General features: G+C 37.2%; 1 protein-coding gene across 1 annotated transcript in view; it reads right to left on the reverse strand.

Annotated features, from left to right (window-relative positions):
- The window catches only part of LOC150080627 (dual specificity tyrosine-phosphorylation-regulated kinase 1A-like), a 332,070-nt gene that overhangs the window by 14,988 nt on the left and 291,684 nt on the right, over positions 1 to 25,398 (reverse strand). The window contains exon 7 of the mRNA XM_090380761.1: positions 16,619 to 16,759. Coding sequence (XP_090236887.1) covers positions 16,619 to 16,759 — 141 coding nt within the window. The remainder of the gene's footprint in view (positions 1 to 16,618; positions 16,760 to 25,398) is intronic.

Below are 25,398 nucleotides of genomic sequence, written 5' to 3' on the forward strand. Positions count from 1 at the left end.
TGGACCTAACTACTAAACGAAACTGTTAGGTATTTCTTTTGGTCTGGGTGCACCTTGAAAAAATTACTGAGACATTAAATGTGCCGTGAACTGAGAAACTTTGGGAACCTCTGACATAAAATACACAATGAAGAAATTACTTTTGCGGAAATATTTGAACAGTGTTGACTTTCTCTTTTCATCAATCAATTTCCGATAGCTGACAATAATCTTCTCTGGGCCCTGGCGAAATAAATATTGCAGAGAACATCAAACCTTTTGTTTGAGGTTCTATGCAATATGAAAGATTTCATCTAATTCTTTTACCGTTATCTCCTTCGTGGTAACATTTTCATCTGGCTCATTTAAAAATTTGAATTTTTAAATGCAAGTGAGCGTTGACTTTATTAGCAGGAGACAAACACGTCTTCTTCCGATAGCTGATGGAACACACCGAGGTGGGCAGCAGGCGAACGTTTGTTTATTGACCGTACGACTTGCGGTAAGCTTACCGCGCGATTCAAATCTTTTTCAACTATCGCATAAAAAAAAAAGATCGCGTTAACTGGAAATTTGCATCGTGTCAAGTGAAAAGTGGTATCATTTTTAAAATAGCGTTAACTGAATATCGCGTTATGCGAGGCCTAGCTGTATACGTAAAACCGTTGTTTCGTTCGAATCTTGCAACCATTGTTTTTGTATAGAGTGATAGGGAATTTAAATTTTTAATTGTGGTAACTAGGTAGCTCTAACGTAAAATTATATAGCATAATACACATCACTGCATTTAGGATTCTATTAGATAGTGTACTATTGAAAATTAATTAATTAAATTTACTGATATTATTAATTTAAAATATCATGCCCCAGACTAAAGCAGCAAAGCAACGGGCCACAATGTGGCAGGAGTGCTGGGACTCGGGGAAGAACTGAGGAGGGCGATTCTCCAATGCATCACAGTCTAAAAAAAATGTGCAACTTGTGAAATGTTTGCCGAACTCTCTGGAACAACATTAGGCATCAACTCAGGTTCTATGCGATACTAATGGGCATCTATGAGAGCTTGAGGTGTAGGGTACATGCCCCCGAATAAATTAATATGAGGGGCCCGTCAAGCTCTCAGCTGCCCAACTCAATGCCAGAGCTCACTCCTGGGCATCATGCAACACAGTGGCAATCACCAAGGCAGAATGTGCAGGTCCCACAGGAGTTAGTTATTATTGGTGACTGTATTGTCGAGAGATGGTGAATATATTGTGTAAAAAGGATAGATGGAATAGGACCAGGGTATGTCTGCCAGGGGCAAAAGTATGTTTGCCCGGGACATGACATTGTAAAGCATATATCATCTTTTAAGGGCACAAAAGGTGATATTGTTGTACAGTTGGCACCAATGACATTACAACATTGACTTGACAAGTACAAGTCAATGTTGCAAAAAAGTCACGAGTTAGGGTTAAATTTGAAAGTGTCTGCAGTTCTGCCCAGACACGATAGGAGAGAGTACATGATGAGAGCCTTGTCAATCAATTCGGCCCTGGAGGGAATGTGCAAGACTCAAGGGATAGAATTTTTTTCAGCATGGTCTGTGCTTGCTAACAAGAGAGACTGCTTCTACAGAGATGGGATACACTTAAATAGAAAGGGTGCAAGATTATTTGCTGAGGCTATCGAGGGAGTGTTAGGTGGGTTGGAAAACTGCTAGCTTGGGGGGGGGATTCACAGACTAAAAGATTAAAAGTAGCTGCAGGCAGAGGTGAAGGCGATTCTTGCACTACTTCTATTAGAATAAGCAGCGGCCTGGAGCGAGGGGTGCTGGGGTTTTCAGGGACTGATGGCAGTCATCGTGAAACAGGTGGGTATATGGGATGTGTTAGGGTAACTAAGAATAGGTACATTCATACTTGTATGTATACCAGTGCTAGAAGTATAGTAAATAAATTTGATGAATTTGAAGTGTTGGTCAAGACGTCAAAGGCAGATATTGTCAGGATATCTGCCTTTGATTTGAATTGGAATTTGGGGAGTATAATGTGTACAGAAAGGATAGACAGGATAGGAAGGGAGGAGGTGTTATGCTATTAATTAAGAAAAACAAAATCAAAAGAAGTGCATCAAGTTGATATAGATGAACAGTGCACTGCTGAGTCAGTTTGGTGAGACATAAGCACTGCAAAAGCAAAAATAAGAGTAGGAGCGTGTTATAGGCCTAACGACTCGAATGAGTACAATGAACAATTGAACAGAGAAAGAGAGTGTTTTTTTTTTTTTTTTATGAAAACCCCAAACACGAAAGGTATCAAAACCTGTAGTACTAAGTACTGTGCATGGGTTGGAGGAGAAGTATGGGGGGAGGGGGGGGATGCCGGAAACTTTGCTCTAGAGACTAAACATGGCTTTCACCACTTCAAGCTTCCAATAAGCAAAGTGGTGGTATTTCACCGGTTGATGAAAGTCATCTACCGTGGACAAGGGGACTAGTAAATCAGAATGTCTTATAATGGGGAATTTTAACTTCCCAGATACTGACTGGAACCTGTGGATTGGTCACTCGCACACTAGTAAGAATTTTGTGGATTTATTGGATGATTGTTTTCTGCAGCAGCATATTCGAGAGGCAACCAGAGATAGTAATAATCTTGATCTGGTTATCAGCAGCGATCATTCGTATATTAAGAATTTGCAGATAGAGGAACCACTAGGTGGCAGTGATCACAGTGTACTGATGTGGGATTTACTTAAAGATACAATTACCATCGGGGTAAAGGAAAGGGTTGTTGCTTCCGTAAAGGTGAGTACAGTGGTCTCAGACAGTTTTTAAATTCTGTACAGTGGGATTAACTGATGATGTTACCAACAGCATATTCTAAGTGGGAAGCATTCAAGGAATTAATCGTGGAAGCTACTAAAAGTTTCATATCTATTAAGAAATATTGTTCAAGGTTTAGGCCTAAATTGTTATCAAATGAAACTAATGAGACTCGTGACAAAAAAGAAAAATACATGGTATGCAAATAAATTATCAGGCGACACAGAAGCCTATGGCAAATATAAGCTAGTCACAAAGGAGGTTAGCCAGCCGAAGGCAGATTACGAGAAATATTTCCTTCAAGGATTTCTTTACTTATATAAACTCTAAAAGGAAGGGGATGAATCTGATTGGTCCACTTGATATCGATGGTTTGACTGTTAATGATCCTACTCAGATAGCAAACAAACTGAATGAGTATTTTGCATCTACATTCACACATGAGGAGTTATTAAGGTTATCATATTGTAGCAGAGTGCTTTATGATTTTGTAATAACTGAGAGCAAAGTGGAGGAGAAATTGTTGAAGTTAAACATAAGAAAGGCACCTGGGGTGGATGGGATCTATCCAGTTATATTAAAGGAGGCGGCAAAGCAACTAAGCAAACCCTTAGCCATAATTACGAGAGCATCCTTGGACTCAGGGGAGGTCCCCACGGACTGGAGATGTGCAAATGTATCCCCAATTCAAAAAGGGGGATCGAAGGGTGACACAAGTAATTACAGACCAGTTCATTTAACTTCTGTTCCGGGTAAAATAATAGTCACTGGTTAAAGATGCATTGCAGGATCATCCAGACTAGACTGCAGCAACAATTCAGACACAGCATGGGTTTGTTAAGGGAAAGTCTTGTCTGACAAATTTGAATGGTTATTATGATGTGCTTACAAAGGAACTGGATGCAAAAAATTATTCTGGTATCATATACTTGGATTTCAGGAAAGCTTTTGACACTGTTGCACATGGAAGTCTACTGTACAAATTGGAGCAGCATGGTATTAAGGGTAAATTGCTACAATGGATAAAAGGATGGTTGACTGAGAGAAGACAGAGGGTGGTTATCAATGGGTGCTGCTCTTCGTGGACTAATGTTATTAGTGGAGTCCCACAGGGTTCGGCGTTGGGTCCACTGTTGTTTTATTTATTTATCAATGATATTGATGAAAGTATATCAGGCTTAGTGTCGAAGTTTGCAGATGATACAAAGGTTGGCAGGGTTTTTAATGACGGTAATGGCAGTGTGCTACTGCAACAGGATCTAGAAAATTTGGGCAGATGGGCTGAGAAGTGGCAACTGAAGTTTAACCTTGACAAATGCAAAGTACTGCATATGGGTAGGAGTAACCTCAGAGAAACGTACCACTGTGTGGTGTTACACTGAAGGTGGTAGAAAATGAAAAAGACCTTGGAGTAATTGTGCAGTCAGATATGAAGTTTTCTGAACAATGCAAGACAGGCTGCTGGGGCAGCCTGTCATTGAGAAAACCATGGGGTTTTCTCAATGATATATAGGAATTTTGCTAGCAGGGAAAAGGAGGTGATTGTCCCTCTGTATAAGCCAATGGTCAGGCCACTTTGAGTACTGTGTACAGGTCTGGAGGCCTCATTTTATGTAGGATGTAGATGCATTGAGTAAAAAGCAATGTGACATTAAGGCAAGTTACTGCTGTGGATAAAGGGATGGCTGAGTGGGATTAATGATAAATATGGTCATTAATAGGCACTGCTCTTTGTGGACTAATATTATTAGTGGGGTACCCCAGGGTTCAGTGCTGGGCCAATCGTTGTTTTCAATATTTATTAATGATAAATACTAGGCACTTGAGAGGCGATCTGACTAATCAAGAAGCGTATGCTAAGCACTGCTGCTCCTGCCCACCTGGCTATGGAAGCGCCATTTGATTTAGTATTAGTAAGGGGAAATGACACAGGGAAGAAAACTCAAATGCATCAACAAAAACTACCCACTTCATTTGTTTATCTCTTCAATTAATTTATCTAATCCTTTATATTTATTCAAATTACCCACTTCAACAACAACAGATAGAAATTTGTTCCAATCCTTTTAGATGATCAAATTTTGACCATATTTGCAACCATCCTTTTCCAATTTAAATTAATGTCCCATTTATGTATGCTGTCAGAGATAAAAATAAGGAAGCCACCAGCATTCAGTTTAAATCCAATTGAAGCCTTAAACACTTCAATCAGGTCTCCTTCCAGGTGTCTAATTTCCAAGCAATGCAATTTGCAGAACCAAAGTTTTTCATAGTAAGAGTACCTTTTGTGTCCTCGGCTAGTCTAATAATTGATCCTCATCCTTCTTAAAACAAAGGAGCAAACTCAATGCTGATGGCATTCTGATGGCAAATTACAAATATGAGGGCATAAATTCAAATTGAGGATGGTTGCAGGATAAATGTGTCTGCCTTCAGCCAGAAGGTGATTGATTGTTGAAACAAACTTCCATCTGTTCCTGTGAGGTAGTTTGAATTTATTCAAACTATCTCCACAGCAACAGATACAGACAAATTATTGGATGGGATGGACAGGTGATGTAGGAAGTTTTATTATTATTTATTTATTTATTTTTGGCTGATGCTTTATAAGTTTGCTTTCATGCATCATTTTTCACTACTAATACTAGTAACTAATGAGGCTTCGATATCTGTAAATATGGAAGCCACTGTAAATCTGCAAGTACTTAAGATGCAGCCTAACCACTGTCTTATACAATGGGAGTAATCATCACCTTGTTCCAGCTGACATTAATAACTTATTTTGTAAATTTCTATTCCAAAGTAATGGAATATTCAGCAAGAAGTTAATAAAAGCATTATTAGTTTTAAGGCTACATGTGTATATAATAAAATACAGAAGCAAACGGTTCAGGTGGTCTATAAGAATTGTCTGTGTTAGTATTACAAATAAAATAATCTGTAGTTAAGGGTTAAATTTTCTAGTATAACAGGTGTTGTCAAGACAGTGGTATAACAGGTGTTGATATGCCAGAAAACTGTATGAAATTTCAATACCAAGTGTCAGACTGTTTTCTATGGGTATACCATATGCTTTCAAGTCGTTCAAAGAATATGTTCAATATATATATATTTTTTTTAATTCCACATCCACATATTCTATTTATTTATTATTTTTTTTTATTTCACTGTTGGGAAACATATTTTTGAACAATGTGCCTGCATGATTAGTATAGCTCAAAGGAAGATTAGTTGCTTGATAAATGACATTAATAACAATAATAATAAGAATGACACTAATGGAAGCAGGGCATTATGAGTTCCACTTTTGTGGGGAACTTTCTGGAAAGGCATTACAGAATCTTATTTAAACTGGTCAAATGCTGGTATAACAAAATAAATACTATATACGAATGAGATTATGCTCAAATAGTAAAATATTGATATTTAGATATTTCATTATATAATTCATAAATAAGAAAATTATACTATGAGAGGGTTCATTATTGTCTTTTATTAACACCTATGAGGCTAAAAGAATTATTTCAAATTTTAGTAACGCTAGGGACAAACTAATCGATAACAGCCAAATGGGTAAACTACAAGTACAGTCTGTCCTCGTATAGCACAATAGTTGCGTTCCTAGAAATCCTCGTGCAATGCAAAATCGTGCAATACAAACAACAGGCCCTATGGGAAAAGTAGGGTTAGGTGCCGACCACGCAAGATTGAACACACATTTGGAACCAAAACATTACCAAACACAATAAATAATCGGGTAATTTTAATCGTTATAAAATACTTACGTATTTTATAACGATTAAAATACGTAATAAAAATAATATTATATTATATTATAATAAAGTATTTTTAGTATTTTTTAATACTAAAAAAGTATTTTTTACGGATAAAATACGTATTTTATTCGTAAAAAATTTATTATATTAAATAAAATAGTCGTAATAAAATACTTACGTATTTTATAATACGTAAGTCGTAATAAAATATTGCTAATGCTTTTGCTTCTATCGTAAGCAAACTTGCTTTTGTTTGATTTTCTATCCAAAGAGATGACAGCCGTTCCATCTCTTCCAATTCTTTGTGTCTTAATCTAATGGATTTTAATTACACTTTGAGTTGTTCCCGCTATGAAAGTTGTTTTTATTTTCTCTGCATTCTTTGTAATTCTCGGCGTTGCCGAATTTAGGTCTGTAGCAAGTGCAATATCACATGGTCTTTCATTTCGCTCAAAGCGTTTCACAATTTCATATTTTTTCTCTATTGACAGAAGCGGACTGGCCATAAGCCTTACGGGGGGAACCACGGTGGGCCGGAGGCCGGTGTGATTTTGGCCATAAACCGTAGTATGAGGCCACTATAAATTTTCCCGGGTAAGAATTTTTGACTCAGTCCGCCTCTGTTTATCGATATTGCTTTTTTTTTTTCTCTCTGAATCTGCAGTGTCTTAGCCAGGACGCTTCCTTTTCACACCTTTTAAGTATTTTACTCATTTTTAAAGCACAATTACAAAATGAGGAGGCACGCTTGATACACATAAACAAAGCTGCGTGCATGTAGCAACTGAATAAATAACACTGTAAAGGCCGATATACACTATTAATTAACACCTTGCATTTTACTAAAGCACATTTTTGGAGGTTACTACCATAAAACAATAAAAACAATTTCCAGTTGCGTTTCTGCTAGTGGAATCTGTTATAAACTGGTAGTAAACTGCATCTAATTGCATTTGTGATTACATCGATAGCTGGAATTGTGTTGGTTTTTACGTTATTATGGTGAAATGTGTTTCCCCTTCACTGATATAAAACATATAAATACATTTTCAGAATCTTCTTCATTCCTATCGTGTTGCGTTCAGTTGGGGTGATTCCGTGTTAGACTGCCATTTCTTGTAAACACAAAGGCGAATCGTGTATAAGCGAATTCGGTTCGTGTTATATAAGATAACGTTCCCCTATTTATAAATCGTGTATGATCCAATTCGTGTAATGCAAACACGTGTTATACGAGGACCGACTGTATAAGGGTACCAATTTTAATTATAAGATCAACAATGATAAAAAAGATAAATTGCAAAGAATGGAGGTTGTTCTTTTCTTTTTTTAACAAAAACCTGCACACAATATTATCTTCCCAATGAAATGCTTCATCTATATTCATATTTCCTTCCATGCATTGCACATTATTCTAATGTTAATCTGTTTGTAAATATCTAATTACATCACATTTCCTGCTACTTGAAATGCAGTGTAATCAGACATTTGAAATGGAATGTAATCAATGTAATAATAGACATAAAACTTTACATGTGTTTTCTTAAAAATATTATATTGTATTTTTATTTTCTTTTAATGCAGATACTTGTTAGGCCTTTCACAATAATGTGACTTTTTCATTAACATGGAAGGCAGTCACACATTAGTGAAAACTGACATAAATGAAAATGGGTTCATCCCTTTTAAGCATATCAACAAATATAATTTGTTAGCATTAATTAACATAGAAAATAAATGGGGCTTAGTGGGGAACAGGTATCCTGTGTGTTATCAGACACTCAGCCTAAAACACTGATGGATCCAATATCTCTCTATTACAGAAGATTTAGGAGAAGTCCAGTTGGCCTGCCTCCCTAAGATCCACTCATGCACACCTTCTCGATGGTAAGCCCTGTTACGTCACTTAGGTGGCAACGAATGTGTAGAGTGGTTCTCTTCAAGATGCCTGGTCAGCGTGAAGAGGGAAAGACCAAACCCTCCAGCATATGACAGCACGACAAAACAAATGGCCCTCAGTCCCCAGCAGCTTTCACTCTCCCTCTTACGGCAGCAAGGGGATCAGAGTGGAAGCAGAGGGTGCTAAGAATCTCTGGGTATGACCAGGCTGCCATGCACGGAAACTGAACTTGGCCTGTTATAACGTAAGATCACTCATTGGTGAAGACAGGATATTAGAGCTGGAAAAGGAATTAGAAAATGTGAATTGGAATATCATCGGTTTGGCTGAAACAAGAAGAAGAAATGAATCACTTATAAGTTTATCAAGTGGAAATCTGCTGTACACCAATGGAAACAGTGAAAGGAGTGCAGGTGGAGTTGGGTTTCTGGTCCATAAAGATTTTAAAAACAACATTTTGGAATTCAAAAGTACATCACCAAGGGTGTCAAGACTAATATTCAAGATTTCTAAGAGGTACAAGCTAAAGATTATAATGATTTATGCACCAACATCGAGCGACGATGATGAAGAGGTTGAAGAAATGTACACTGAAATTGAGAGTCTTCTAGATGAGCAGAAAACCCACTACACTATTATTATGGGGGACTTCAATGCTAAGGTTGGAAAAAGGCAAAACAGCGCAGAAAGAGGAACTATAGGAAATTTTGGAATTGGTGAAAGAAATAAAAGAGGTGAAAGACTTGTCAAATTTGCAGAATCTCAAGGACTGTCAGTAATGAACACTTTTTTTTAAGAAAAGGGTGAACAGAAAGTGGACATGGAAGAGTCCAAATGGATTAACAACTAATGAAATCGACTTCATCCTCACTAACAGAAGATATATTGTGAATGATGTTACCGTCCTGAATAAGGTAAATGTTGGAAGTGATCACAGAATGGTAAGATGTACACTTGATATAGATGTAGGAAAGGAAAGGAAAAAACTGACTCGACTAAATAATACAAAGGTCTTTGAAATAACAGAAGAGGAGAAAAAGCAGTATGTACTGGAACTTAAGAACAAGTTTGAGCTTCTGCAGACTGCTCAGGACAAAGATATCGACAAGGAATATTACAACTTTCTGAAAGTGATAAAGCCCAAGAAACCTATAGGGAAAAAGAAATCCAAAGAAGAAAAAATTAGTCAAGAAACACTTGTCATGATGAACCGAAGACGACAAATGAAGAGCAAGAAAACAATGACAGGGAGAAAATTGAGTATACTGAGTAATGCAAGGCCATTAGAAAGAGACTCAGAGAGGATATAAGAAGATTTAACACAAGAAAAGTAGAACAAACATTAAGGGAAAACAAAGGATTTAAATCAGCAGCCATGAGCAGTAATACAGAAAGACAAATAATACTGAAACTGAAGAATAGCGATGGTGTACTTATAAACAGCAGAGAAGACATAATTCAAATAGCAGAAGACTACTATAGAGAATTATATAAGGAGCGCAGGAATGATGTCAGCAGTGGGGAAGACGGATCGCAAATTAGCAACACATACGATGCACCCAATATTCTTCCTGATGAGGTAGAACATGCATTGAAGAAAATAAAGAGTCAGAAAGCCCCGGGGGAAGATAAAGTTACTGTAGAGTTGTTAAAATTAGGAGGAAGAGACATAACACAAAAACTGGCAAGGCTCTTCACAAAGTGCATTAGAAAAGGTGTGACGGCTAAGCAGTGGAATAATGCAATCATAGTTTTGCTGCATAAGAAAGGAGATAAATCAGAAATTGGAAATTATAGAACAATTAGCTTGTTATCCCACATCTACAAGTTGTTCACAAGGGTCATTACTAACAGATTGGAAAGAATAGTTGATGAGAATCAACCGAAAGAGCAAGCTGGCTTTAGGACAGGATTCTAACTATGGATCACCTTCATGTAATATCACAGCTAATGGAGAAAGCAAATGAATATAAAACACCATTATGCCTGGAATTTGTGGATTATGAAAGCATTTGACTCCATACAGCATAAGGCAATGTTTCGGGCACTGCAAAGACAAGGCATAGATACCCCATATATTATGATTTTATTAGACTAGACAAAGACAGTAGGAAATTTAAAATTGAGAAAGGAGTTCAACAAGGAGACATAACATCTCCGAAGTTGTTTACTGCTGCCCTTGAGGAAGCTTTCAGAAGATTAGATTGGCCGCAGAAAGGAGTCAATGTGAACGGAGAGTACCTAAACCATTTACGATTTGCAGATGACATTGTGGTCATAAGCCACGATCCCAAAGAATTAGAGGAAAATCTTAATCAGTTATGCACAGTTAGTAAGGATTTTGGACTAAAGATGAATATGGTTAAAACAAAAGTAAAGATGAACAAGTATGCCACAGAAAGGGAAATAATGACTGAAGGAGCAGTAATTGAAAAGGTGGAGTCATATACTTATCTGGGACAAGTTATTAGAAAGAGACTCAGAGAGGATATAAGAAGATTTAACACAAGAAAAGTAGAACAAACATTAAGGGAAAACAAAGGATTTAAATCAGCAGCCATGAGCAGTAATACAGAAAGACAAATAATACTGAAACTGAAGAATAGCGATGGTGTACTTATAAACAGCAGAGAAGACATAATTCAAATAGCAGAAGACTACTATAGAGAATTATATAAGGAGCGCAGGAATGATGTCAGCAGTGGGGAAGACGGATCGCAAATTAGCAACACATACGATGCACCCAATATTCTTCCTGATGAGGTAGAACATGCATTGAAGAAAATAAAGAGTCAGAAAGCCCCGGGGGAAGATAAAGTTACTGTAGAGTTGTTAAAATTAGGAGGAAGAGACATAACACAAAAACTGGCAAGGCTCTTCACAAAGTGCATTAGAAAAGGTGTGACGGCTAAGCAGTGGAATAATGCAATCATAGTTTTGCTGCATAAGAAAGGAGATAAATCAGAAATTGGAAATTATAGAACAATTAGCTTGTTATCCCACATCTACAAGTTGTTCACAAGGGTCATTACTAACAGATTGGAAAGAATAGTTGATGAGAATCAACCGAAAGAGCAAGCTGGCTTTAGGACAGGATTCTAACTATGGATCACCTTCATGTAATATCACAGCTAATGGAGAAAGCAAATGAATATAAAACACCATTATGCCTGGAATTTGTGGATTATGAAAGCATTTGACTCCATACAGCATAAGGCAATGTTTCGGGCACTGCAAAGACAAGGCATAGATACCCCATATATTATGATTTTATTAGACTAGACAAAGACAGTAGGAAATTTAAAATTGAGAAAGGAGTTCAACAAGGAGACATAACATCTCCGAAGTTGTTTACTGCTGCCCTTGAGGAAGCTTTCAGAAGATTAGATTGGCCGCAGAAAGGAGTCAATGTGAACGGAGAGTACCTAAACCATTTACGATTTGCAGATGACATTGTGGTCATAAGCCACGATCCCAAAGAATTAGAGGAAAATCTTAATCAGTTATGCACAGTTAGTAAGGATTTTGGACTAAAGATGAATATGGTTAAAACAAAAGTAAAGATGAACAAGTATGCCACAGAAAGGGAAATAATGACTGAAGGAGCAGTAATTGAAAAGGTGGAGTCATATACTTATCTGGGACAAGTTATTAGCTGTAATAATGATAAATGGCTGGAAGTCAAGAGAAGAATAAATTTTGGATGGATAGCATTCAGGAAATATAGTCACATACTGAAGAGCAATATCCCAGTTTGTCTGAAACGTAAAATAATCAACCAATGTATACTCCCCACCATCACTTATGGAAGTGAAACTTGGAGACTCACCAAAAGAATGGAAGAGAAGCTGAGAACTACACAGCCAAGAATGGAACGAATTATACTGGGAATCACACTGTTAGATAAGAAGAGAAACACATGGATTAGGCAGCAAACTCAAGTAAAGGACATTCTTACCAAAACTAAAAAGGTCTTGGGCATGGCACGTAGCTCGAGAAGACATGATGACAGATGGACTAAGAAAATAACAGAATGCTATCCAAGAGGAGCTAGAAGAAAACCCAGAAGACAAAGGCGGAGATGGATAGATGAAATTCATGAGTTTGTGGGTAGTAAATGGATGGCCAGTGCTCAAAACAGAAGGAACTGGAAAGTTGCTGGAGAGGCCTTCATCCTGCAGTGGATAGAAAATGGCTGATGATGAACATAGAAAATAATTAATCACTCGTCAGAGAAAACAACACAAGTTAAAATGGGTTAAATCACTTTTAAGCCATGTCAACAAATATAATTTATTGATATGATTTAAAATTTGTAGTATTTTAGCTATAGAATCTGACATAGCACTCTGCAGACAACTGTAGTTGCGAAAAACAGTTCATGACTAATATTGATGTTTCTCAGAATTTGGAGATATGCCTATATCACTGCATGTGTAGGCCTATCAGTTTTATCATTCATCAGAACAACCAGTCTATACAAACATTATGTGGCATATGTTCAAACATCACTCATACATAGAGCCTGCTAGGAAGATACTTATGCATAAAACCTTACCAACACTTGGTTTACTAGCTTAGTTTTCTCAAACCAAAATAATGTAGACCTCATTTTAGGAAGGATGTAGAGTTGCTAAAACAAGTACAGAGAAGGGCAACAAGATACAAGATTGGTGAGTGAAACGGAGTCCTCTTACCAAGAAAGTCTGAAGTTCTGCAAATTGAAGCATCTGGATTCTAGGCACCTGCTTAGGTGTATAAGGCCTTGAGTGGTTTGAGAAGGCTCAATGCTGATGAGATTCTTCATCTTGCTTAGATTAAAAACCTGAAGGGACATAAATTCAAACTGATAAAAGACAGTTGTAGAATAGATGTGCAGAAATTTGCCTTTAGTCAGCGGGTAGTTGACTGCTGGAACAAACTTCCATCTGTCGTTGTGGAATTTTTTAGCTTAAATAAATTCGAAGGAAGAACTAGACAAACTTTTAGAGCAAACAGATGGGTGAAGTGTGAAATTTTTTTTTTTTTTTTTTGGCTGATGCTGTATAAGCTTGCTTTCTTGCATTATATGACTCTACTAATGCTAATATGTGTTTTCTGTGCTGTTGTGAATAGGCCATTCTGTTTTGCTAACATCTGTGACATTGTGCCAATGTGCCATTTCTGTTTTGCTAACATCCTGAAAATTACAGTCTACAGAAGTTCAAGTCCAATGTCAACAAATATCTTCTTTCGTCTTCTCAACCTCCAACCCAAGCACGGTACTAAGTACTATAGGTTCTATTACCTCTCATGTTTGGGGTTTACATAAAAAAAAAAAAATTGAATGACAAACACAACTGTAAACTGAAAAAACAAATCCAATGTATTTCTCTTCATAACCATGTCATTTTTCATTCATTTCAGTTGAAAAATATTACAAATGTTTGAAAGTTATAAAGTTTCTCTGAAATTACCTTGTATATAATCCCAAAGTTTTGCTTTTGTAAGGGTGACTACAGCGCTCTCGGACAGTTTTTAAATTCTATGCAGTGAGATCAACTGATGATGTTACCAACAGCAAATTCTAAATGGGAAGCATTCAGGAATAAATGCAGAAGCTACTAAGTTTTCACACCAAATAAGAAATACTGTTCAATACTTAAACCTAAATGGATGTCAGATGAAATGATGAGATTTGTGGCAGAGAAGAAAAATGCATAGGATGCATAAAAATTATCAGGTGATACCGATGCCTATGATAGATATAAACTAGTCTGCAATCAAGTCATAAGAGCGGTTAGGCTAAGGCAGATAATAACAAGTCTCGGGAAAAGAATGAAAAGAAAAGCAGCAAAGATTTCCTTACTTATATTAACAGCAGCAGGAAGGAAGGGGTTGAGTCATTGGTCCAATGTAATATTAATGCTTCAGCTGTTGATGATCCTGCTCAGATTGCTGACAAACTGAATAGTATTTTGCATTTATATTCACACAGGATTTCTTTAGGGAAGAGAACAACAGCAGTTCATCAACCTCTATTAGGGAGATAAAATAATTTTGTGGTAACTGAGAGTAAAGTGAAAGACAAATTGTTGAAGCTAAATATAAAATGGGCACCTGAGGTGGATGGATCTATCCAATTATACTAAAGGAGGCAGCAAAGGAAGGAAGTGAAACAAAGGTTATGGAAGTTCTGGAGGCATCTTGGGATTCAGAGGAAGTCCCTATGGACCGCAGATGTGCAAATGTATCCCCAATTCACAAAGGGAGATCAAAAGGTGACATGAGTAATTTGACCAGTTAGCTTAACTTTTGTACCAAGGGAAAATAATGGAGTCAGGTTAAAGAAGTAATGCAGGACTATCTAGAGAGATATGAAATTGCATGCTGCAGTCACAGCCAGGATTTGTTAAGGGGAAATAGTGTCTGACCAATCTAATTGGATACTATAATGCAGTAACAAAGGAACAGGATGCAAAAAATAATTTTGATATCATATCTTTGGATTTCAGGAAACCATAAAAAAGACAGCTGTATAAATTACAGCAGTATGACATTAAGGTTGTTGTTGTTATTTGGTTTTTAGGAGCATTAGCAACTAAGGCCATATTGCTCTGGGGCTATGCTGTGGTCATTCCCTGACCTTTCCACATCCTCCGTATTTGGTGGTCACGGGCTCGAACCCCGGTCTAATCAAGAAGTGTGTGCTATGCACTGCTGCTTCTGCCCACCTGACTACATAGGCACCTTTTGACATTAAGGGCAAGTAACTGCCACGAATAAAGGGATGGTGGAGTGGGAGAAGACAGAGTGGTTATTAATGAACAACACTGCACTTTGTGGACTAATGTAATTATTAGAGTCCCCCAGAGTTCAGTGCCCAGTCAATTTTGTTTTATATATTTATTAATGAAGGAGTATCAGGCTAATGTGTAAGCATGCGTTCGTTCGCAGTTGGTTTTTTAGGAGCATTAGCAACTAAGGCCATATTGCTCCGGAGATATGCAGTGGTCATTCCCTGACCTTTCCGCATCCTCCGTATTTGGTAGATCACGGGCTTGTAATCAAGGAGCGTGTGCTATGGACTACTGCTCCTGCTCACCTGGATATGGAGGCGCTTGTGTAAGCATGCAGATGATAAAAAGGCTAACAAAATGGTTAATGACTGTAATCAAGGTAAGCAAGACAGTCTTAGAAAAATTAGGTAGATGGGCTGAGAAATGGCAGTTGAAGTTCGCCATTGACAACTGCAAGGTACTATATATATGGGATACTACAAGGTACTGCATATGGGGTAGCAGTAATCCCAGATTAACATACCAATTGTGTGGAACTACACTCAGGGTGGTGAAAAATGAAAATGACGTGGGTGTGATTGTGCTGTCAGATACAAAGTTCTCTGAGCAATGCAGACAAGCTCCCAGAACAGCTCATCGGATTTTACTAATGATATAAAGGAACTCTGCTAGCAGGGATAAGGAGTTGATTATTCCATTGTACAAGGCAATAATTGGGCTGCATCTTGAGTACTGCATACAGATCTGGAGGCCTGTTTTTAAGAAGAATGCCTGCTGGAATGGGTGTCGAAAATGGCAATGAGACTGGCTAGGGAAATGGAAGGGGTGGCCTTACCAAGAAAGACTAGAGATCTGGAGACTAAACACCTGCAAGGTGATCTGATTGAGGTGTTTATGGCTCTGAATGGATTGAGCAAGCTCAATGTTGATGGCATCCTTTCTCTTACTCAGACTGCACACATGAAAGGGCATAAATTCAAATTGAGGAAGCATGGTTACAGGATATATGCGCAGCTGTTTGCCTTCAGCCAGCAGGTGGTTGACTGTTGGAAGAAACTCCATCTGTTGTAGATGTAAGTAAACTGAAAAAATTCAAGGAAGAATGAAACAAATTATTGGAGGGGATAGACGGGTGTGGGAGGTTTCCTTTTTTCTTTTTTATTTCCTTCATTTTATTATTTTTTAGAGAGCGCTTTATAAGCTTGCTTTCCAGCATCATTTGGCACTACTAATACCGAGTACTTCCCCCCCCCCCATCTTACAGTCATTATTTAAGCAAGCATCACCATAACAATAAATGTTTAAGGAACATACTTTGAGACAAAGCTTTTACATATTTCACCCTTAAAAATAAAATGTGACAAACTTATCTTACCTTTTTCCCATCTTTTGTTTTCTTCAAGCTATAAGACCCATCAGGTTGTCTTTCAAAGTATTTACTTACTTTATGAGCCTTATCTAAAATGTGTTTAGGTGGAAAAGATAATACTTCTACGATTTTATTCATCTGATCTACCTAAAGAAAAAATAAATTTAATAAATTTACCATACTGTAAGAAATGATAATAGCTTAGTTTTAGTTAAATAAAGATTCACCCCCACAGAATTAGAAAGATAAGTAAATAAATGCAATTTTTTTTTAAATTTTAGAAAGACATGTAGGAATGTTTAATCAGTTTAAACTTGAAATACTAAGTAAAATTGTTAATTTATTGGTACTGTGCTGTCCCTATACTTTAGATAGTTAACACTGCTTAGTAAGTGAAATTGGTTCCAAACTGCTTGACAACGCTGTTCTTATCCAGAAACATTTCAACCACAATTTGGGGGGGGGAGTTGTTACTCAGCCTGCATAGTGTGCTAATTTGGATAAAATCAAAGGAGCGGTGAGGAAGGAGTGTCTGAGTAGCCATTGCACAGATCTCCAATATCCTATCCAGTGACCAGGGAGTTACACATTCAACCAATCTCTCCCTGTATAGCTGTGATGAAGGTGCGTGCAATTTTTATCAAAACTATGTTAAACTCTACAGCATTCAACATTTGGAGATACTTGTGGCAATTCATTACACAGATGTCACTTGTGAACTGTGCCATTGAAGAAGGGGTTTAAAATGCATTCCTCCCAAATTCAACACAAACCACATGATTTTGTAATAACTGAGAGCAAACAAAATGGAGGAGAAATAGTTGAAGTTAAATATAAGAAAAGCATCTGAGGTAGATGGGATCTATTCACTTATATTAAAGGAGACAGCAAAGGAAGTAGGCAAACCCTTAGCCATAATTATGAGAGCTTCCTTGGACTCAGGAGGTCCCCGTGGACCGGAGATGTACAAATGTGACTCCAATTCACAAAGGAGGATCAAAGGATGACACAAGTAATTACTGTTAGTTTAACTTCTGTTCCGGAGATATTACTGGACGCAATGGTTAAAGAAACACTACAGGATCACCTAGACAAGATTCAGTTATAGTTCGAACACAGCATGGGTTTGTTAAGGGGAAGTCTTGTCTGATCCATATACTTGGATCTTAGGAAAGCTTTTGATACTGTTGCACAGGGAAGACTACTGTACAATAATGGAGCAGTATGACATTAAGTGCAAATTGCTGCTATGGATAAAGGGATGGTTGAGTGGGTGGTAATTGTTGGCCCATTGTTGTTTTCTGTATTTATTAATGATATTGATAAGGTATATCAGGCTTAATGTTCAAGTTTGCAGATGATACAAAAGTTGGCAGAGTTCTTAATGACACATGGCACCTCCGTAGCCAGATGGGCAGGAGCAGCAGTGCGTAATACACGCTTCTTGATTAGACGGGGGTTCGAGCCCGTGACCACTAAATACGGAGGATGTGGAAAGGTCAAGGAATGACCACCTCATATCGCCGGAGCAATATGGCCTTAGTTGCTAATGCTCCTATAAAAAAAAAAAAAAACAAACACCAATCTTAATGACACTAATGAAAGTTTGCTACTGCAACGGGATCTAAAGAAATTGAGTAGATGGGCTGAGAGGTGGCAACTGAAGTTTAGCATTGACCAATGTAAAGAACTGCATGTGGGTAGCAGGAATCCCACAGTAACATATGAACTGTGTGGAACAGCACTTAGTGTAGTGGAGAATGAAAAAGGCCTGGGGGTAATTGTGCAATCAGATATGAAGTTCTTTGAACAGTGTAGACAGTCTGCAAGAGTAGTTCATGGTGTCTTGTTGATGACATACATAAATTTTTCTAGCAGGGATAAGGAAGTGATTATCCCCTTGTATAAAGAGATGGTCAGGCCATACCTTGACTACAGTATGCAGGTCTGGAGGCTTCATTTTAGGGAGGATGTAGAGTTGCTGGAATGAGTACAGAGAAGGGCAACAGGATTGACAAGAGGAACAAAGGGTTGCTCTTACAAAAAAGCTTAAGTTGTGTAAATTTCAGCATCTGGAGACTAGGTACCTACAAGGTGATCTGATTGAGGTGTTAAGGCCTTGAATGGTTTGAGAAGCTCAATGCTGATGGAATTCTTTCTCTTGCCTAGATTAATCTTCTGAGGGAACATAAATTGAAAAAAAAAAACATAAGGAACAATAGATTGTGTGGAAATTTGCATTTAGTCAGAGGGTGGTTGATTGCTGGAACAAATTTCCATCTGTAGTTGTGGAAGTTGATAGTTTAAAAAAATTCAAAGCAGAACTAGACAAACATTTGGAGTTAATGGATGGGTGAGATGGAGTTTTTTTTTTGGACTGATGTATAAGCTTACTTGCATCATATGCATCTACTAATGCTAATGATCACTACCATACCCTTTGCAAAGAGACTACCTTGGGTTGACAGTAAACTATGTGAGGACAGTGATTTATTACATGTTCCAATAGAAATAATGAAAGAATTAGTTCCACTCTACTTATGACTGTCATTCAATTATTAGTTGATGATTCACTTCAGCATCAGCAAAACGGTCCATAAGGCTTGTCAGCCACTCTTCTTCCAAGGTATAACAACTAGTACTACTACCTAGCAGTCTAAAACACTGATAGAACTGAGATTTAGGTCATACTTGTGAATGAAGTGGACTGAATTTTAATGAAGTCCAGTCATTCTACATCAACCAAATCTTTTGCTGGAACCTTACATAAAGTCCTAGCAGACTGTATATAAGGCTCAAGCAAAGGAAACATGGGGTAGAGAGCTGAAGATGACCCATGCTGTGAAACATCCATTAACCCAGAAGTTGTTGAGTGAGCATGATCTGCTGACGAGTGATCAATGAATGGCAGTTCATGACATTGCCAGCATCTTGTGCATCTCATCTGAACCACATGATAACAGAGGTTCTTGCTATGAAAAAGATGTCAGCACAATGGATCCCTAAATCGTTGACAGTAGATCAAAAATGCAGAAGAGTTGTTAAATAAAGTGAATATTTGTATTGTTTTCAAGCAGACTCAGAAAATTTTCTTGCAATGTTTGTGACCATGGATGAGATGAGGGTCCATCACCTTCAACCAGAGATAAAGAAGCAGCCCAAACAGTGGAACTATAGCTCTTCTGCTCCTCCAAAAAAAGCCAAGTAATTCTACTGGCAAGGTGATGGCATCAGATTTTCTGGGATGCTGATAGTGTTGCTAGTAGATTACCTTGAGAAAGACCAGACAGTCACTGGGGCATATTATGCAGACCTTGTGAGATGCCTGCATGAAAACATCAAAGACAAATGCTAAGGAAAATTCAGCAATGGAGTCTTGTTCCGCCAGAACAATGTGCCTGCTCACAAGCCTGTCAATGCTGCACTGCAAGTCTGGCTTTGAAATCTTGGACCATCCCCCATATTCGCAACATTTAGCACCATTGGACCTTCACTTATTTTCAAATTTGAAAAAAATACATGGCTGGCATCCATTTTCCCACTGACAGTGATGCCACTGCTGCAGTGGATGCATTCCTGGGACCCAAGAGAAAACTTTCTTTGCAGCTGGCAGAATTACAGGCACGAATACTTGTGATCTAACTCGAGGCAGTTTTTTTTTTTTTTTTTTTTTCAGCATGACCCTATATTTATCCAACAAACTGCCAATTTTTATGCAGTTGATACCATTAGCTACCAATATGAATAATAATAATAATAATACTCTCTTTAGAGTGTTTCATTTTTCATGGAGTGAATTTCCTGAATCTAGAAGTGAGTTTTCACAAAATTTTGTACATAAACACTTTTAAATATTAATTTGTTCTTATTCTGACTTGGTACACCAATATTACAGTGAAATTATTTCAAAATCAACTCAGAATTAAAAAATAAAAGGGAAAAAAAAATTTTTTAAATAAATAAAAATAAAATAAATCATAAAAAGTGATTGTTATTACTTTTGTTTAATATACATTATTTATATGTATTACTTGATTCAATTTTCATCAAATGGATTTGAATTACAGAGAATTTCGGCCAAATTCAGACCATAATAGCTAACAGATGCAAATTTCTTTAAATTTTAAATTCATTTTCATGCTGCCATATATTATAAAATGTCTAAAATTACTTAGAAAACTAGACACTAACTGGAAGATTTGTAATGTACTTTGAAATATTATTTGAAACACACTTGAAATTACCTTTAAAAACATATACAGTATATGCATACTCCAGATAAATGAACCAAATTCAAAAATTACAGGGCAGTCAGTCTGGATTGGGAAGGACAGAGCCATTTTTGAGCTTTCAGCCAGAGACTTTCTTCTCATAACAGCTGAATTAGTCAACTGTTGGCAAAGTTTGCTTGACAAAAATATCTGGTTTTTCTTCCGTCAAATCAGAAGAAAATGGTTCTTAATGTCAGGTAGTTTTCATCCAGGTGGTTTAAAAACTCATTCACATGTTTGTGTGAACCAGCAGTGAAAGTGCTAACCTGATAACCTGTTTCTTTCACTTCAATTTTTGCTACAGCAGATGCCCTGAATAAGAAGCCCTTCAAGGTTGGATACCAGATACAGGATCAACAGGATAAACTTTATTAAATAAACAAACAAATCAAAAATAAAAGGGAGATACTGGTTTAAAAGCCTAAAATTATTGGTATATGGCAATGAATGACACATCAAGTTGTTAAAATTGAAACAATTCTGTAATACACATATCATAACAGTTTAAGAAATGATACCATAACAGCACTGAAACATACTGATGGGTATAACTGAATGATTAATAATCCATTTCAGTAATCAAAATAAGTGATTATATACAAATTAGTTGATTATTAAATCAATGATTTCAATCCATTCATCAATTCAATCAACAATTATCAATCCATTCATCCACACGGGCATTCCTCCATTACTTATTAGGGCTTTGAACAGAGAATAACCAAACATAATATCTCATTATACCCATTTCTGTTATCCTAATAACAGTTTTACCAATTACATTATTATAAAATATAATATATTTAAGGGCAAAGGCCTCATGCTACGAGGAAGAATGACTAACATGTAGGTTAGTGCAAAAGCATCATTTTAACGTAGCCATCTAACAAAGTAGTTAAATTAATTAATTAAATTGGCATCGTTTTGGTTATATTTCATATTGTGAATGCCTTCACAATGAGTTGCCATGGTATTGTACTACCTTGAATAAATAACACTTCACCAGTGGAGAAGGCTACTGTTATTTATTCTCAGCGGATACCACCACCCAGACGACACCGTTTCAAAGCTTGTTGGCTTCTCTTCGGTAGGTGGGCAGGTACCCTGGTGTTGCAATAGTGACAAACCAGTTATGAAGTATAACTTCACAATATGAGAGATGTTATTTATTCAAGGTAGTATAACACCATGGCAACTTTTTAGGAAGGCATTCACAATATGAGATTTAACCACAACGATGCCAATTTAATTAATTTAACTAATTTGGTAGATGGCTACGTTAAAATGATGATTTTGCACTAACCTACATGTTAGACATTCTTCCTCGTAGCATGAGGCCTTTGCCCTTAAATATTTTATAGTCTATATCACTGCACACACACCCCATCAGGCATCACTCATATTGTGAAGTTATACTTCATAACTGGGTTGTCACTACTGCAACACCAGGGTATCTGCCCGCCCACCGAACAGAAGCCAACAAGCTTTGAAACGGTGCTGTCTGGTTGGTGGAATCTGCTGAGAATAAATAACAGTAGTCTTCTCCACTGGTGAAGTGTTATTTATTCGAGGTAGTACAATACCATGGCAACTCGTTGAAGGCATTCACAACATGAGATATAACCAAAATGATGCCAATTTAATTAATTAATTTAACTACTTTGGTAGTTAAATTAATTTGATGCTTTAAAATGATGCTTTTGCACTAACCAACATGTTAGCAATTACATTATTGTAGTGCTTTTTCAAAAAAGGCCAATTTTTTTTTTTTTTTTATCTGAAATTAGCATCTGAAAATTAATATTGATCAAATTTATTGTTAAAGGAGATAACAGCAAACAACTGGAACCCAGAGCCTCAGATAAAACAATACTTATACTTACTAAGTTAAAACCAAACAACTCCAACCAGTAGTAGGCAAGAAAAGAGAAAGTTTGCAATTGCTGCCAAGCATATGTAACATTCTAAAGTGCTGCTTGGCATCATAATAGGTCACGGTTATGTTCAATTGAAATTAAAATAGCACTAATTAAATACAATGAAAAATAAAAAATAAAATTATAATTATAACACTAGGTAGCACTTTATATAAAAAAATATAAATACAAGTAGCTCCTGACTTTATGAGTTAATTTGTTCTTAATTTATGCTCGTAAAGCTGGAATTTATTTCCCATAGAAGTAATGTTAAGAAATGGGTTACCTTCTCAACAATGAAATTTGACCATTGTTAAATAAAGGTAAAAAAAAAAAAGACAATAGCTTATGCTTAAACAATGATTTATTTATCTAAAGAAATGAAAACATAGCCTTTAACATCAAGCAAATTATAATAAAGGAATTACAGTAAACCCCCGCTATTCGCAGTATCTGTATTCACGGTTTCGTAATCACTGATTTAATATAAAATGAAACCTAAAAAAAATGTGAATTTTAAAGTGCCGTGAATATTTTCCTCCATAAAAAAAATGGGCGTGGCTAAAATTATCTTTCCCAGTCAAAACAGCGTTCAGTGGTTGGGGGGAGAGGGGTGACAAAATCGTGAGCGTGGATGTTTCTCGCTAATCCCTGTTCAGTATGTGTCATGCGCTTGTCGTGGAAGGTTTGGTTGTTTACTTTTAATTTATATGCTTATAAATTGAATAAATTTATCAATTTATAAATTGATATGCTTACAAAAGTGATAAATCTACCATTTTGCAGCGTAAAACAGACTTTTCGAGTGTGTTAACGGAAGAAAGTGCCTTTATTGTGGACAAGTTCTTTTTTACCAGTACAAAAATATGGCTACGAATAACAAGGGAAATGTGAAAAGATCAAAGGTGATGACATTAGCGAATAAAATTGAGTTATTAGACAAAATTTTAGCATTTAGCATTAGCATTAGCATAGGCATTTGATGCAAGAAAGCAAGCTTATGCAGCATCAGCCAAAAAAAAAAAAAAAAAAAAAAAAAAAGTAACATAAATAAATAAAAATAACCACTTCCACTTCACCCCTCTGTTCGTTCGAAATACCTGTCCAGCTGAGCCTTAAACTTATTTAGGCTATCAACTTCCACGACAAGGGATGGAAGTCTGTTCCACCCACCAACCACCCGCTGGCTAAAGGCAAATTTCCGCACGTCTATCCTACATCTGTCTTTCCTCAATTTGAATTTATGCCCTCTCAGGTGATTTTTCTGAGCTAGAGGAAGAATCCCATCAGCATTGAGCATGCTTAAACCATTCAAGGCTTTATACACCTCTATCAGATCACCTCGCTGGTGCCTAGTTTCCAGACACTGTAATTTGCAAAACTTAAGCCTTTCTTCGTAAGAGAACCCCTTTGTCCCATTCACCAATCTAGTTGCCCTTCTCTGTACTCGTTCCAGCAGCTCTACATCCTTCCTGAAATGAGGCCTCCAGGCCTGTATACAGTACTCTAGGTGTGGCCTGACCATTGCCTTATACAAGGGAATAATCACCTCCTTATCCCTGCTAGAAAAATTCCTATATATCATTGACAATACACCCTGAGCTACTCTTGCAGCTCGTCTGCACTGCTCAGAGAACTTCATATCTGCCTGCACCACCACCCCCAGGTCCCTTTCATTCTCTACCACTGTCAGTGTAGTACCACAGAGTTGATACGTTGCTCTGGGGTTGCTGTTTCCCATATGTAGTACTTTACATTTGTCAATGTTAAACTTCATTTGCCACCTCGAAGCCCATCTGCTCAACCTTTCCAAATCCTGTTGCAGCAGCATAGTGTCAGTAGTGTCCTTGACAACCCTGCCAACCTTCGTATCGTCTGCAAACTTGGACATTAAGCCTGATATACCATCATCAATATCATTTATAAATACAGAAAACAATAAAGGCCCCAATACTGAACCCTGAGGGACTCCACTAATAACATTAGTCCACGATGAGCAGTGTCCATTGATTACCACTCTCTGTCTTCTCCCCCTCAACCACCCCTTTATCCATAGCAGCAACTTGCCTCCAATGCCACACTGCTCCAATTTGTGCAGCAGTCTTCCATGTGCAACAGTATCAAAAGCCTTTCTAAGATCCAAGTATATAATATCAAAGTTATTCCCTGCATCCAGTTCTTTTGTGACTGCATCATAGTATCCAATCAAATTGGTCAGGCAAGACTTCCCCTTAACAAAACCATGCTGTGTCCTAGCTATAACTGAAGTCTTGTCTAGATGATCCTGCAGTGCTTCTTTCACCAGTGCCTCCATTAATTTTCCGGGAACAGAAGTTAAACTCACAGGTCTATAATTACTTGTGTCAGCCTTTGATCCCCCTTTGTGAATTGGGGTCACATTTGCACATCTCCAGTCAATGGGTACCTCCCCTGAGTCCAAGGAAGCTCTCATAATTATGGCTAAGGGTTTGCTTACCTCCTTTGCTGCCTCCTTTAATATAACTGGATAGATCCCATCCACCCCAGGTGCCTTTCTTGTGTTTATCTTCAACAATTTCTCCTCCACTTTGCTCTCAGTTATTACAAGATTCTCTAGCTT

This window comes from Mastigoproctus giganteus, chromosome 9 (genome assembly GCF_048544385.1).
Source record: "Mastigoproctus giganteus isolate SK-2022 chromosome 9, ASM4854438v1, whole genome shotgun sequence".
NCBI classification, from domain to species: Eukaryota; Metazoa; Arthropoda; class Arachnida; order Uropygi; family Thelyphonidae; genus Mastigoproctus; species Mastigoproctus giganteus.